The sequence below is a fragment of the Eptatretus burgeri genome, chromosome 5 (assembly GCF_056783735.1).
Source record: "Eptatretus burgeri isolate ZD-2024b chromosome 5, Ebu_testis_v1, whole genome shotgun sequence".
Lineage (NCBI taxonomy): Eukaryota > Metazoa > Chordata > Myxini > Myxiniformes > Myxinidae > Eptatretus > Eptatretus burgeri.
In genome coordinates this window covers 32,237,977-32,252,643 of record NC_140965.1, presented here as the reverse complement: position 1 = coordinate 32,252,643, position 14,667 = coordinate 32,237,977, and the positions used below count along the sequence as shown (strand labels likewise).

General features: G+C 43.0%; 1 protein-coding gene across 1 annotated transcript; it reads right to left on the bottom strand.

The window, feature by feature from the left end:
• Window positions 1-9,420: 9,420 nt before the first annotated feature.
• On the bottom strand, window positions 9,421-13,535 carry ARX (aristaless related homeobox). The gene is made up of 5 exons (XM_085881304.1): window positions 13,199-13,535; window positions 12,289-12,793; window positions 10,760-10,805; window positions 10,318-10,571; window positions 9,421-10,213 (listed from the first exon to the last, which is right to left on the bottom strand). The coding sequence occupies exons 1-5, from the start codon at window positions 13,533-13,535 to the stop codon at window positions 9,991-9,993; spliced, it is 1,365 nt and encodes a 454-aa protein (XP_085737430.1). The 3' UTR covers window positions 9,421-9,990.
• Window positions 13,536-14,667: the final 1,132 nt, after the last annotated feature.

Genomic DNA, 14,667 nt, shown 5'->3' with positions numbered 1-14,667 from the left:
CAATTAATGAATTAGTTGAAACAAACTGATTTAAACATACTTAAAATCAATTAATGTATAACTTAACATTTAACAATTTAACAATCAATTAACATTTAACAATCAATTAATAACATTGAATTATTTTTCTGTTCTCATATAGAATTATCTGGAATTAGAAAGTGTTATTTGTTTTGACATCCCATAGGACAACAAAGCCATGTTCAAGTTGATGGGCCCCAAAAGGTGAAATGTCCTTCCTTGGATGACCCCTTTGCCGGTGTGACCTTAGCTAAATCAAATGTAGGTGTCCCCCCCCCCCAGATGCCTGTGAACATTAACTGCATTGGGGGGAGGGGATGGGAGCCTTTGGGGGTTGGATGTGGGAGCTCCCCCCTCAATATTTTTCACAACCTCTCGGGATTTCAAATTTTCCTCTCATGACTTTTTCTCTATCTCTGTAATATTTTCAATTTTTTTCCTGTTATATGTTCAGAAATGTCAAATTCATGAATCGACATCATTTGCTGATTCATAACTTATGCAAATAGAAACATTGACCCAAAATAAAAAGTAAACATTTTGATATTGTACACTTTTCATGCAATCTCATGTATCCAATGTCAAGACTTGTAGGATTCTTTGCAAAATGCATAAAATTAGCATATTGCAGAATTAATGAGACAATAATTAGACAAATTAACATATTATGAGAAAAATTATTTTACCATCGCATTCAATATATGATGATCTATGCATGTGCAAATTTTCAAGTTCATCGGACCATCGACGGCCGAGATCTGAAGGGGGCTGGAAGCCCCCCACCACCACCAGTTAGGGAAAGCTCAAAATCATCGTCATTTTTTTTTTCTTTTCTATGCAATGTTGAGGTTTGTATGGGAGCTAATACACAAAACATACAACATGGGGAGCAGGAGACAAGAGGGGCAGGAGAAGGAAGGATAAAACAGTGGGGTACAGAAACAAGATCTGTGGAAGGGAGGGGGTGTGGCAGGGTACACAGGGTAAACAAGATGGACACCATTTGGACTTTCAGGTCCTTACACCACAGGGACTTTCAGGCAGGAAAGTAGGGAATTTGAAGGAGGTGGGTTTAGGGTGGATTATCGGGTGTAGAAAAGATTGTGGTTTTGGATGGTGGAATATGATAGATGGTGGTGAACAGCTGTTTTGAAGACCTGTAAGGAAGAGTGGGATTGAAGAGAGTGTTGGAGTTTGTTCCAAAGGCAGGGAAAAAAAAAATAGGAATTAAAGAGTGAAGGTAAGCAGTGATTCTTGATTTTGGTAGTTTTACCAGAAGGGGGTCACTGACAGACCTTGAGCACTCTGCAGAAATACAGGGGGGGGGGGACATATCTCAGAGCAGAGGGGGGGCGAGGCCAGATAGAAGATAGTAGAAAACAGAAAGACCACCGACCTGCCTGCGGTGAGAGAGTGAGAGACCCAAAGACTCAGCATCATCGTAGAAATATGGGGGGGGTACATATCTCGGACAGAATGGGGGGGGGCAAGGCCGGAGAGAAGATGGTAGAAAACAGAAGGACCACTGACCTGCCTGTGGTGAGAGAGTGAGACACCGAAAGACTCAGCCTCATCGCTAGAGATACCAATGATCCTAGATGCCTTGGTTTCCACAGCGGGAAACCGAGAAAGATGAGAAGCAGGAGCACCAGCCCAGAGGGGAGAGCAGTACTCCATCAGGCTGTGGAAGAAAGCTTTGAATGTGGTCAGGAGCTCAGGTGTGCCAAGGAAGGACTTTGTACGACGGAGGATGCCCAGTCGGCGACTGGCTTTGGAAGCCAGCTTGAAAATGTGGCTTTCCCAGGAAAGATCATGGCAGATCGTGAGATCGCTTGAATGAAAGGACTTCAAGAGGATTATTGAAAAAAGTAGATGGGGGGGGGGGTCAGACGGTCCTTTCAGAGAGACATAGTGAGAGTGTGAGATTTGTCCGGTTTGAAAGACATGTTCAACGTGTTGGACCAGCTTGTGATTTTATCCAGATCTGCAGAGAGTGAAGAGGCTGCTGCTTGCCGATCTGAGGAATGACAGATGGTATGGCAGAGGGTAAAGTCATCAGCAAAGAGATAAAGAGGATTTTTCCAGAGAGTCAGAGAGATCATTGATGAAAACCAGAAAAAGAACAGGGCCAAGAACACTGCCTTGAGGAACTCCAGCCTGGATAGGAAGAGTGGATGAGAGAATTTCATAAAGGGCCACACGTTGACTGTGACAGGAGAGGAAGTCTGCTAGCCATGAGTGGAGATGGCCTTGGATACCATAGGAAGACAGTTTGGTGAGCAGGGAAGGGTGCCAAGCTGTATCAAAATCACTTGATATGTCTACAGAGATGGCTCTGATTTCATGTCTGGCATTTAGGACCTCCATCCATTGTTGGAAAAGTAGAATACTACCTTGAGGAACTCCAGCCTGAATAGGACAGTTCAGGTGAAGCCTGGTGTCCAATAGGAACTGCATTAACAATATCTAACAAACCAGCATTAACTGGTGGACATTAAAAATCTCAGTGTCTCATCACACGTAGATGGCCTACTAAACCCTGCTATTCCATTTTGCATATGATCCAGAATTTTGCAAGTCATTGACCTTCATCTTCAGGCACGTCTTCTTCATTAACACTGTTATCTTTCTGATTAAAAAAAAATTATTATTGATACTCCAAGGTGGTGATGACCTCACACTGACCAAAACTTTATATTTTTACGCCAGTCTCAAACTCACTCTCCTCCTCTCATTTAAATGTGTAGTGCTTATTCAATACTGAACAGAGAAGACAGACAAAGACTTACTTTTTTTGTTTCCATGGATCAAGGCTCGTGAAACAGCTAGAGCAGAATGGAATGGAACAAAATGGAAAGGGGGAACCACCAACAGCAGCAGAGTGAGAGTGAAATAAAGGGGAGAGGGAGAAAGACACATGGGGGTGAACAAGCCACACACAAGCTGAAACACAGCAAGAAGAGGAAGGGAAAAGTGAGGATGAAACAGAAAAGGAACAAACAAACCAAGAACTATCAAACAAAAAGGGGTGACAGAGATGAGGAAAATCACAATCCGTTTTTTCTTTATATTTTATTGAACAAAAGGTCGAGGGAAGTAATTAAAGGGATAGTGGTGAATAATGGGACAGAGGGGATAGAGACACTGCCAATGGGTATGAGAAACAGTTCGAACTAGAGTTTTCATCGAACACCTTACCCGGCGCAGCCTTGAGAAAAAAAGATAAGGACATGGGTGGAGTCTGTGAGCAGCAAAGTTGATTGGTCAAGATGATGTAAAATTCCAGAATATTTGGTCCAAGTACTGCTAAACGGGTTTTGAAAGTGTCAGAAAGGCGATTGTGTTGTACAGTGTCAAGTATATAATTCAGTTGAAATAAAATAAAGTTTTTTAAGGTTGTAGAAAAAATATTTTGGACGATTACCGCCGTTTATGCAGTATCTTTTACACCTCCTTATTTAACACATGACATTAGTTTTGTGCCTGTTGTTTGTTTATGAAGTCTCTAAAATTAGTAAGTTTTCTGTTTGGAATGATTTTTTTATTTTGTTTGATTCCCAGACAGGCAGAGACAAAAAAAAATTTGATCTCACTCCTCTCTGTAGATGTGCAATCAGGACAAATTCAGAGACAAAGTACTGCAAAACTACATGTTCCTTTTGCGATTCATGTTTAAAATATAACATTCAAATTCAAAATAACACAAAATATAACATTTAAGTTGTTCCTTGATCATAAACTGAATTTTGGAGAGACACAGACAGACAGACAGACAGACAGGCAGACAGACAAAGTGAACCAATTGCTGAACCCCGCTTTTCGCTTTTCGTGCGCAGGGCTAAAAAACAATGGGTAAGCCCAAAACTATCTGAGTCAAAGACACAGGATCAAAACTAGAACAGCACTTGGTAGAGCACATACTTCTGAAGGCTGAACAGTTTACATTTTGTATCCCACTGATAGGTCGGATCTGGATCTGGACCTGAACCAAAATTGAATCGGCTTGTTCTTGTCACCGAACCAACTTATCCACCAAGTTTTGTCATAACTCGTCCACAAATGTTTGAAATATTGTGCTATGTATCGTTTTTGGCCCAATCTGTCAATGGTGAAGAATCACTTGAAAAGATTAAATAATTCTCGTATCCAGATCCGGATTCGGATCTTCACAAAATCAAATTGATTCGTCCTTCTCACACACCCAACCTGTCCACCAAATTTCGTCCAAATCCATCCACAACCTTTTGAGATATCCTGCTCACAGACAGGCAGACAAACAGACAGGGGTAAAAATGTAAACTCTGTCCATCTTTGTTGGAGGAGGTAATAAATAGAATGAGAATGAAAAAAAATATGCACAGGAGTGAGCACTCAATACAAAGAACAAATAACACAAACAGAGAACACAAAATTGACGGCAGCACGCACAAATCTGGAACGATTACAGTACTTGGCTTTCTTTTGGTAGCAGATCACTCGGAGGATCAAGGGAAGCAACCACGACCAGGAAACCGGAAGTCATTTATGTAACATCGATGATGTTTATCTGATATATCGATGATGAACCCAAATGTATTGTCATGTGCACAGATTATGCGAACCTTCCTCGCCCACATCATATGTGGGCATGGCCCCAGGTTAGCCCGACTGTGGTTAGCCAAATTTGAAGCCGCACGCAGGAGGGACCCCACACCTTTCCAATGGCTTCCTGTTTTCCCTAACAGCCTGAGGGTAAAGGCCCGGTCACACCTTGACGTTTTAGCCAACGTATGCAGATTTTTGAATTTTTTTTCTAAAACGCTGGCACACGTTGAATACGTTATGGGTAAGTTTTGATAACATTGACAGCACGCTGAAAAACACTGCCATACGTCGTTGTACGTTGGCTTTAAACGTTGTACTTTTTGGTTGTCCTCAAATTTTTTCATGCTTGAAATTTTATGACGTATGCCGGCGTATGACTCACACGTTCCGCTACGCTGGCCACAAGTTGTATGCACGGTCTGCGATCGTTGACAGACGTCAACACATGCTACTTGTAAGTTAATCATAAGTTGAGACACGCCGAGGTAATGTTTAGCGTACCCGAAACTTATTTCTAACGTATGATTAACGTGTTGTTGGCACATTACGCGATCGTTGCCACACATCGACAGACGTTACTTTTAAGTTACTCATAGGCTGAAAGACGTCGGTATAATGGATCGTCCTTACGTCAGCGTCCACGGCCACGGCCAGGACACTTATTTGCAGCATTCTTCAAAATTTTCTTCGGCATGACGAGGATGTTCACACTTCGATGTCTAGCTTGGCTATGATATCAATTGTCCATCAGCAGCGTCTATTTAAAATAGTCGAGTTTGAGCGTTTTAACACGTTCAGAAGAAACGCTTCAAATTTCCAAACCCCAGCGTCAAAAAACAAAGGCGAGTGACAGCAATTTAAATCGTTCATTGTAAACAATGAAAATAGCTGAGTGGTACCGTTTAAAAGTCGTTGAGTGTAAAAAAAATCCAATTGTTGAGCGCAAGCGTCTACTTTCAATAGTGGAGATGTCGCCATTTAAATCGTTGAGTTTATCATTTAAATCGTTAAATCGTTAAACGCAAGGACGATCCATCATAACCCACACCCTCCCCCTCACACTTACCTACTACTGCCAACATGAACAAACTCCTACTAATACTAATACTGATACTGATACTGATACTGTTCCTGCTGACATGGACATCGACTCAAAAAAGGACTCGAAAACACTGTTGGGTTCCCCTTTTATGAGCAGCATTTTTATATACCAATTCCCAAAACCGCTGGGAACACGTCTTTATATGGCAGTTGTAAGCTAGAAACACGTTAATTTTTTTTTTTGTCGACCGGAAGACGTCATTGGAATACGTCGACATACGTCGATGTGTGTTGGGATTACGTGAGGAATTGGTTCAAAGCACGTCAAACATAAGTTAGAAATAAGTTTCGCGTAAAAAAGACATTACCGCGACGTGTTTCGACTTATGAGTAGCTTATAAGTAGCCTTTGTGGACGTGTGTAAGCGTCCACATATCGTGTGTAAAACTTATCCCCATCGCATGCGGAACGTGTGTCATACGCCGAGTACGTCATAAAATTTTGAACATGTTTAAAATTTCTTGACGTACTCTACTTACTACGACGTATGATAGCGTACTTTAGCGTTGTACTCACGTATACCAAACTTACTCATACCGTATTTGACGTGCCCCAACGGTTTAGACACATTTTTCTTAGGTCGGCATACGCTGGCAAGATCGCCAAGGTGTGACCGCGATGTTGACACTTACATTTCTACGGCAGTTATGATTCGAATCGTTTTGCGTCAGCCTTTTAATAGGCTACGTCACGACATCGTCGGCGATGCGTGCAACGCGCTATGCCGAAGTTAGACTATCGTTGGGCATCGGTTGTGTAGGCCGACAACTGGTTCAGCATTCGTTGGTATAAGTTATCTATAATACAATGAAACGTTCTGTGTCCGTTACCAATGCGTTATACATAAGACCAAGTCGCTATGAATACGTCCGAATCTTTAAAAAAAAACATCAAAAGTTCAACGTAAGCCAGCGTTTTACATACATTTTAATACGTTGCCATCGCCGGCTAAAACATCAAGGTGTGACCGGGCCTTAAGAAACATCCCTACACTATTATTTTAATAAACAGTTTTAATAACACAGGATGGTGATGCTCGCCTGTTATGGCTTGTTCATCTGCCATACGCAAGTACTCCTCTCCAATTCTGCAACGATGGAACCAGCTTCAATGGAATGGTGGAGTTTGATGGTGGATAGTGAATTGGGTGCGGGGGGTGGGGGAGGGGAGGTGAACATAGAGGCCTGTTTACTAACACATGACGTCCTACGGGAGTAAAATTTAAGGAAATGCACAAGTATAATTTGGCAAAAATGTTTGCATGCCGCCAGCTAGATTTGTACTTGATCATGCTACTATTGTTGCCCTTATAAATGTAAAAAAGGGGTATTTTAGCATAATCTCTGAAAACTGATGATAAGAAGCGGGACATAAACCTTACGGGGTATTTATTGTCGGTTTTTCTTTTGCCGTACATGTGCACGAATGTACATGTGCTGTGTTGATAATGCTGATATGGCATTAACACAATGACCAGGTGTTGGGTCCATAATCATAAAAGGAGAGGAGGGTGTAAACAGATAAACACAGGCTTTTGCGACTCATTGCGGCTCTACTACTTGATTGACATGGTCACACGGGTACAGCCACAAAGCCCTGCCATTTTCAAGGCAGAACCAACAGCACGGTGTCGTGAGCATCTTCCATAACACTTATTCAGATATACACATGTACATCATTCACTGTACCCCGCTCTTATTTCAACACCCCCCCCCACTCCTCCACCCCCATCCCAAAGCACTCTTTCCCATGCACATTTTTTTTTTTTACCTTAGTACGTATTAATCATTATATTTCATACATTTTGAATCAACGGTATGTCTTTACTTAAACAACGTTCAATTTACACGTATGGAAATTATGAAGAAACATGTATTCTTGTAGAGACGTACTGTCTGCCGTGTGACTTTTTAAAAATAATATAAATTGGAAAATCCAAGAAAATGCGAAAAGTCAGAGTCCCTTTGGACCACCATTGTTGTGTCACAGCCACATTATTTCCTTAACCTATTTACACACACAACGTGGGCTTATTGTTTTACTTACCAATTCAAAAACTTACTCTTGTGAAAGATGACACACTACTACGAATGATATGACATTAGTCCTACGACTATTTCTTCTTTAACAGCCCCAATTATTCCCACCTCGTGGGGTCGGCCAGGGAAAGTTATTCGCTGAAGTCTTTCACGAACCGGCTAGCCAGGCCTGACGCTAGACTGAAGGTGATTTTGGCAGAAATTTTAAAATTTCTTTCAGGGTGACAGCTCAGACTCTTCCACAAATCACTACCTCTTCTAGTCGCTACTCCACAATGCATGATGGACACCAGTCAGATGGATCAATATGGTGTTCAATGGCGAGTCTCAAATCAATCTCCACTTTGGGGAAGGCAGGATGCTTGGGACTATTGGAAGAGGCATCGCAGAGAGTGTGGAACTGGAAATAATACATGGTCATAAATTGTGAGCATCTCATGATTACTATGCAAGGTAGTTCATCACCAGACCTCTCCTGACTGAATGCTTGAAGGGTGCCAAATTGGTTTATACATCTATATTCATCTAATTATGATCTGGTGAAGGAATGGCTCAGGATCAACCAGGACACAATGAGACAATGAGCTCATCAATGCACGGGATGCGAGAGGTCATGTAAACCTGTAACATTACTGACGTGACTACGTTGACCCACAAGTGGTTTTAGGTGCTGATGAGTAGCATGTGACCGTCGGTGGCTTCCACTGTCTCAGTTAACGATCCCGCCATATTTTGTTCGTAATGATATATACAAAGCTCATGGCACTCACACTCCCGCCAAAGGCATATACAATAACAATGACATGTCACTCCCACATGCATGCTCACTTTCAACAATGGCATGCAATTCATTTTGTGCACAGAATCAAAGCTTTGAGATTTTTCTGTTTCTTTTATTTACTTCTATCTCTATGATTCTGTGTCTGCAAGGACATTGGCTTGGATCGAACACTGTTTTGCTGATAAGAATTATTATAGATCCGTAGCGGATTTGACATTGATATGTCGTCCTACCTCCATAACACCAGCTTGTTTGTTTCCCCCGATTCAATGGACCGCACGATGTGATACAGAGTATTGCTTGTGCCAAAGCAGTTTGTAGGCCAGAGTCATGCTGGGTGGTTTGCCATCCCTCTCCCAGCAGTAGTTAGGGCAGGAATTTGGAACTTGTTCAGGGTGCTGGCGATAGCTCGTCTACTCATCGTGAAGGACACCGTGGGATTTTCAATGTCCATCAACTAATGCTGGCAGACGGGACGCCCAATTTCACGTCCATCCGAGGGACGGCATGCACATTGATGAATCATGCTGCCTGTGAAACATCGGGATGACAGTTTATAGCTGGGTCGGGATTCAAACCCAGGCTAGACGGCTGAGAGGCGAGTGTACATACCTAGAGGACATCCTGCCAGCCTTGTTCGTTAAAAAGTGAAAATGATTGTAAAAATGTAATTACAAAAAAAAAAAAAATCTGCAAAACTGTGAAAGGTACGAGCGAGAAAAACATTGGTTAACTCTTTTAAAAAAAAAAAAAACCCCGTCATTTAAAAACGGACTTTTTACATCAAACCACTGACTTACGAATAACCCGTCGAACGGAATTACAAAACCAAGACAAATGATGGCATTAAAAAAAAGGTAAGAATTCAAAATCACAACGTTGGTTTGAGTCAGTTTCGTATTTAATGGCACTAATAAATGTTTCAAAATAATACAATATTATACATCGTTAAATTTCATCGCAATCGCAACCTTTCCCTATATCGAATACGAAAACGTTTCCTGGGCAAAAAGTGAAGCCTTTTATCAAAAGAACGATCATAAAAGTATCGGAATATAAATATATCAGTCGTTAGACACATCACACGTGTTCCTAACCCTATGGATAATAAAAGCAATGCTTTAAGTGCATCTTCCTTTCCTATAAGAACGGCCGTCATCTTGCGCTTTCAATATTGCAAGTGGCATTTCTAAATCGAGCGGGTCGTACGTAATTACGAATATTAAATAAGCATTTTGTAATAGCAACGGCTTTGCGTGACATACAAAATATTATGTAAACACAAGGTAACTGTACAATAAAGTTATTCTACCGTGTAAATTCGGAACAACCCTGCAGACTATACTTGTAAACTGTTGGAAGGCGTAGTTAATCGCTAGCGAGCGCTCGAGCATCTAATAAATGCCAACAGCAGGACAAATGTTGTGTACTTGTAATGAATATTATACATGATGTATGTACAGTTCAGGGTTGGAATTGTTCCTGGTCGTGTGGGATCCGTGTTTTGTCGTTAACATCAGTAACGTGAACCGCGTGCTGTTTGGCCTTGAGCCGCAGCGCCGCTATGCTGGTGGCACGTCGGTCCGCCGCCTCGGACGGATCGGCACCCGGAGAGGTCGTGAAAGGCTCTGCCGACGAAAGGCTCGGTCTAAATATCGTCGTTCCGGAGCTTAAGGTCGTAAAGATCCTGATGAAACCATTGTAATCCGTTAGTTTGTCTGACATCCGGCCGCGCGGACGGTCAAACGCGCGCATTTGTCAAAAAGATCTCACATCCGTCGATGTTTGTACCTTCCGAAGAAGGGCGCAATGAAGGGGTGGCGCAGAACTCCGAGACCCAGGTAGCCACACAACCCCAAAGGCGAGGGTGGGAATGGCGGTGGGTGCAGGGCGAGCGTCCAGCTCGAGTCCAGCGTACCTGCAGACTGCGGAAGCTGGTTGTCTGCATAAGGCAGGAGCCCCCCGGTGGGAAACGGGTTTCCTGGACCAGGCACTCCGGCCTTCTCCCGCTTCCTCCACTTGGCTCGGCGATTCTGGAACCAGACCTGTGAATACATGGCGTTGAAACGGCCCGCAGCACGCGCGCCGCGCTTTATTCTGCACTACATGGCATTGCATCGGGGGTGTTGTGAACCGACTCTACTGACCACTGTGGTGTCATGGCGATCGAGAATCGCAAAACACGACAAAAGATGAAAATACGACAACTTGCTGTGGCCGTCTGTGGACTCACCTGTACACGAGCCTCCGTCAGGTCGAGCCGCATGGCAAGCTCCTCTCTGCGGAAGGGTTGTGCCAAAATGGACTTTACATTTCTTACCATATAGCCATCGCTTTAACTATGCCATAGCATAAACGCCATGGTGTATATAGATTGTTAGACATATTAAAATAATCAACACAAATCCATTCATATAACATGGAGCTCTGTCTGTCTCTCTCTGTCTCTGTGTCTGTCTCTCTGTCTCTGTGTCTGTCTGTGTCTGTCTCTCTGTCTGTGTGTCTCTCTCTCTCTCTCTCTCTCTCTCTCTCTCTCTCTCTCTCTCTCTCTCTCTCTCTCTCTCTCTCTCTCTGTCTGTGTGTCTCTCTCTCTCTCTCTCTCTCTCTCTCTCTCTCTCTCTCTTTCATAAAGCCTAATTGATGTGCAACGATGATGGTCCCTTACACACGTTTTACATTTAAACTCATTTACACACATGCTTTACATGTGTTTGAAATTTAATATAATTTTCACACACTTTACATTTGCCCTCCTTTACACGTGTTTTACATTTACAATCATTTACCATCCTTTACATGTGTTTTACATTTACAATCCTTTACATATACAATATTTTACCATCCTTTACACGTGTTATATATTTACAATCATTTACCATCCTTTACATGTTTTAAATTTACAATCCTTTACATTTACAATATTTTACCATCCTTTACACGTGTTTTACATTTACAATCATTTACCATCCTTTACATGTGTTTTCATTTACAATCCTTTACACGTGTTTTATATTTACAATCATTTACCATCCTTTACACGTGTTTTACATTTACAATCATTTACCATCCTTTACACATGTTTTACACTTACTCGTTTACACTCGCATCACATTTACCATCCTTTACACGTGTTTTACATTTACTTGTTTACATTCGCTTCACATTTACCATCCTTGACACGTGTTTTATATTTACTCATTTACACTCGCATCACATTGACCATCCTTTACAAGTGTTTTACATTTACTCGTTTACACTCGCTTCACATTGACCATCCTTGAAACGTATTTTATATTTACTCATTTACACTCGCATCACATTGACCATCCTTTACACGTGTTTTACATTTACTCGTTTACACTCGCATCACATTGACCATCCTTTACACGTGTTTTACATTTACTCATTTACACTCGCATCACACTGACCATCCTTTACATGTGTTTTACATTTACCATTCTTTACACGTGTTTTACATTTACAATCATTTACCGTCCTTTACATTTACAATAATTTACCATCGTTTACACGTGTTTTATATTTACGCGTTCACACTGCCATTGTTCGAACGTGTTATTGTGATCAGGGATTGAATGTCTATTGGATATTTTTGACGATGGAAGCGAGATTATCATATTGTTTACATTCCGCGGCTTTTTGCGCTGTTCCCAGCGAATCATATGAGAGTCGATGTAAATCTTGTCGTTATAAACTCTCGAATCAAGCAACGGTCGGATACGCATTGTGACGTCATCAGCACACCTGGTGAACACGTCCGGGTAGTGGGTTTTCTGGAAGGCTCTCTCTAACTCCTCGAGCTGGTAGCTGGTGAACGTGGTGCGGTAACGGCGCTGCTTTCGCTTGAGCACGTTCTCCTCACCGTCGCTCCCCGCCGACAGCGACTGCGGCTCGTCCTTCGTCACCGTCTGACATTCCGAGTCCCCGGCGCCCCGAGGGCCATCCTGCCCGTCCGGCGGACCGTCAGCACCCTGAGAGCCACCTGCGCTTTCAACACCATCTCCACCAGGGGGTCCCTCGTTCAGGGCCTCGTGGCGTTTCACAAGCAGCTTCGTCTTGCACGACTTGCCGTGACTCGCGCTCGTTTTCCTGACTCGTTGGTCCACCGCGTCTGCCTCCGACACGTGACAGGGCACGGGGACGTGGCGCTCGCTCGACCTGCCCAGAGAGCGGGAGGAGAACACCCTTTGGATGTCCCCGTTGAATGTGGGGAAAATTTCCACCTGGGGTACTTCGTTTGTGGATGTATCTGCGAGAGAGAGAGAGAGAGAGAGAGAGAGAGGGAGAGAGAGAGAGAGAGAGAGAGAGAGAGAGAGAGAGAGAGAGAGAGAGAGAGAGAGAGAGAGAGAGAGGAGAGAAATGCGCCAGGTGGTCATTTATGAAGGAAACTCTAAACTGAAGAAATTCTACCGTCGGTACCATGAACGCCGGCGACTATGACGTCACAGACAAATTACGAACAAGTTTACGGAAAGAGCACTGACGTCAACATGGATTGCCGCTCTTACCTGTCTCACAAAGGTACACGATTATGAGGCTATAGAAACGTTTTTCCGTCATCGGTTTGAAATTGTGCCATAAAAATGGACACGAGCTCAAATCGATATTAACAACACGAACAACGTACAATGGATGGAGTATTTGTACAACTTACCTTGCGATTTGCTGTTTATCTTCTCCTTTCTATTGCTCTGCTGCTCGCTGTATGCGCTACATCTTCCCAGAATGCTGTCGATGCAGTAAGAGGATTTTAAGTGCGCGCTTGTATCCTTCATGTCGTTGTTGCAAGCTGCTTCCAAAGCCATCTTTACGAACGGAGAGCACGTGGTGCGCTCGGCCGGACCGGCGTTCTGTGGAGAGAGCGCGCGCGCCGTGCCGCCCCTTGGCCAGCCTTCGTGTGTGGGCGGAGCTACAGGCTGAGCTCGCGTGCTGATTGGTGAACTTGAGGACGTCACCCTGAGCAGCTTCCGCATTGGTTCGTTGTTCTTCATTTCGAAGAGTGTGCCGATCCGCTTTTGTTGGTAAATGGATTCGATGCGCAAGAAGTCGTGCGATTCACTCGATAAACGCGAGTTGTACCCGTTTTGAGGGTGAGACCATTTTCACTGTGATTGAACTTAAATTATGGCCAATAATTGTTGTCGATTTATATCATAAATTGTAATTAATGTCGGTTGGACCATGACTTTCGTTCATAAAAACAATTGTATCATACATGGCACAACGAAACGACAATGACGTCTTATTCTGCAAACTCTACTTGGCGAATTACTTTCATTGCAATTCCCCAATTATTATTTTAAAATTAATATTACCGATACAGGTGAGGCAAATCGTCAAGGTGTGGGGAAAATGTCATTTTCATGGGTGTCACACGTGACTCATTTGCAGAAAAGCAAACGTGAAGGTGGTGAAGAAGAGGGACCTCAGCAGCAGCAACCGCTCTGTTGTCTCGTCTGTGGAATTAACTCCCTGTGTCTGTTGTTTGGTGCCCCTCCCTCCGGGCGTCGAGTACCACACACACACACACACACACACACACACACACACACACACACACACACACACACACACACACACACACACACACACACACACACACACACACACACACACACACACATACACATACACATACACATACACATACACATACACATACACATACACATACACATACACACATACATACACACACACACATACATACACACATACATACACACACACATACATACATACACACATACATACACACACACATACATGCACATACATACACACATATAGACACACATACATACACACACACACACACACACACACACACACACACACACACACACACACACACACACACACACACACACACACATACATACACACACGTACACATACACACATACATGCATACACATACACACGCACACAAACACTTCCACTCGCACTAATCCGCTTCCCTTACTCTACTCTCCTTTGTGCCACTCATCATCTCGTATGCGATGTCTTTGTCTTCCCGTTCCTCCTTGATGAGTCAGTCCTCCATGAGCCCCCACTTAACTGTGGCCATAATCGTAATAACAATTAAGTAAACATGCATGACGGAATATTGTAAGAGGCAAA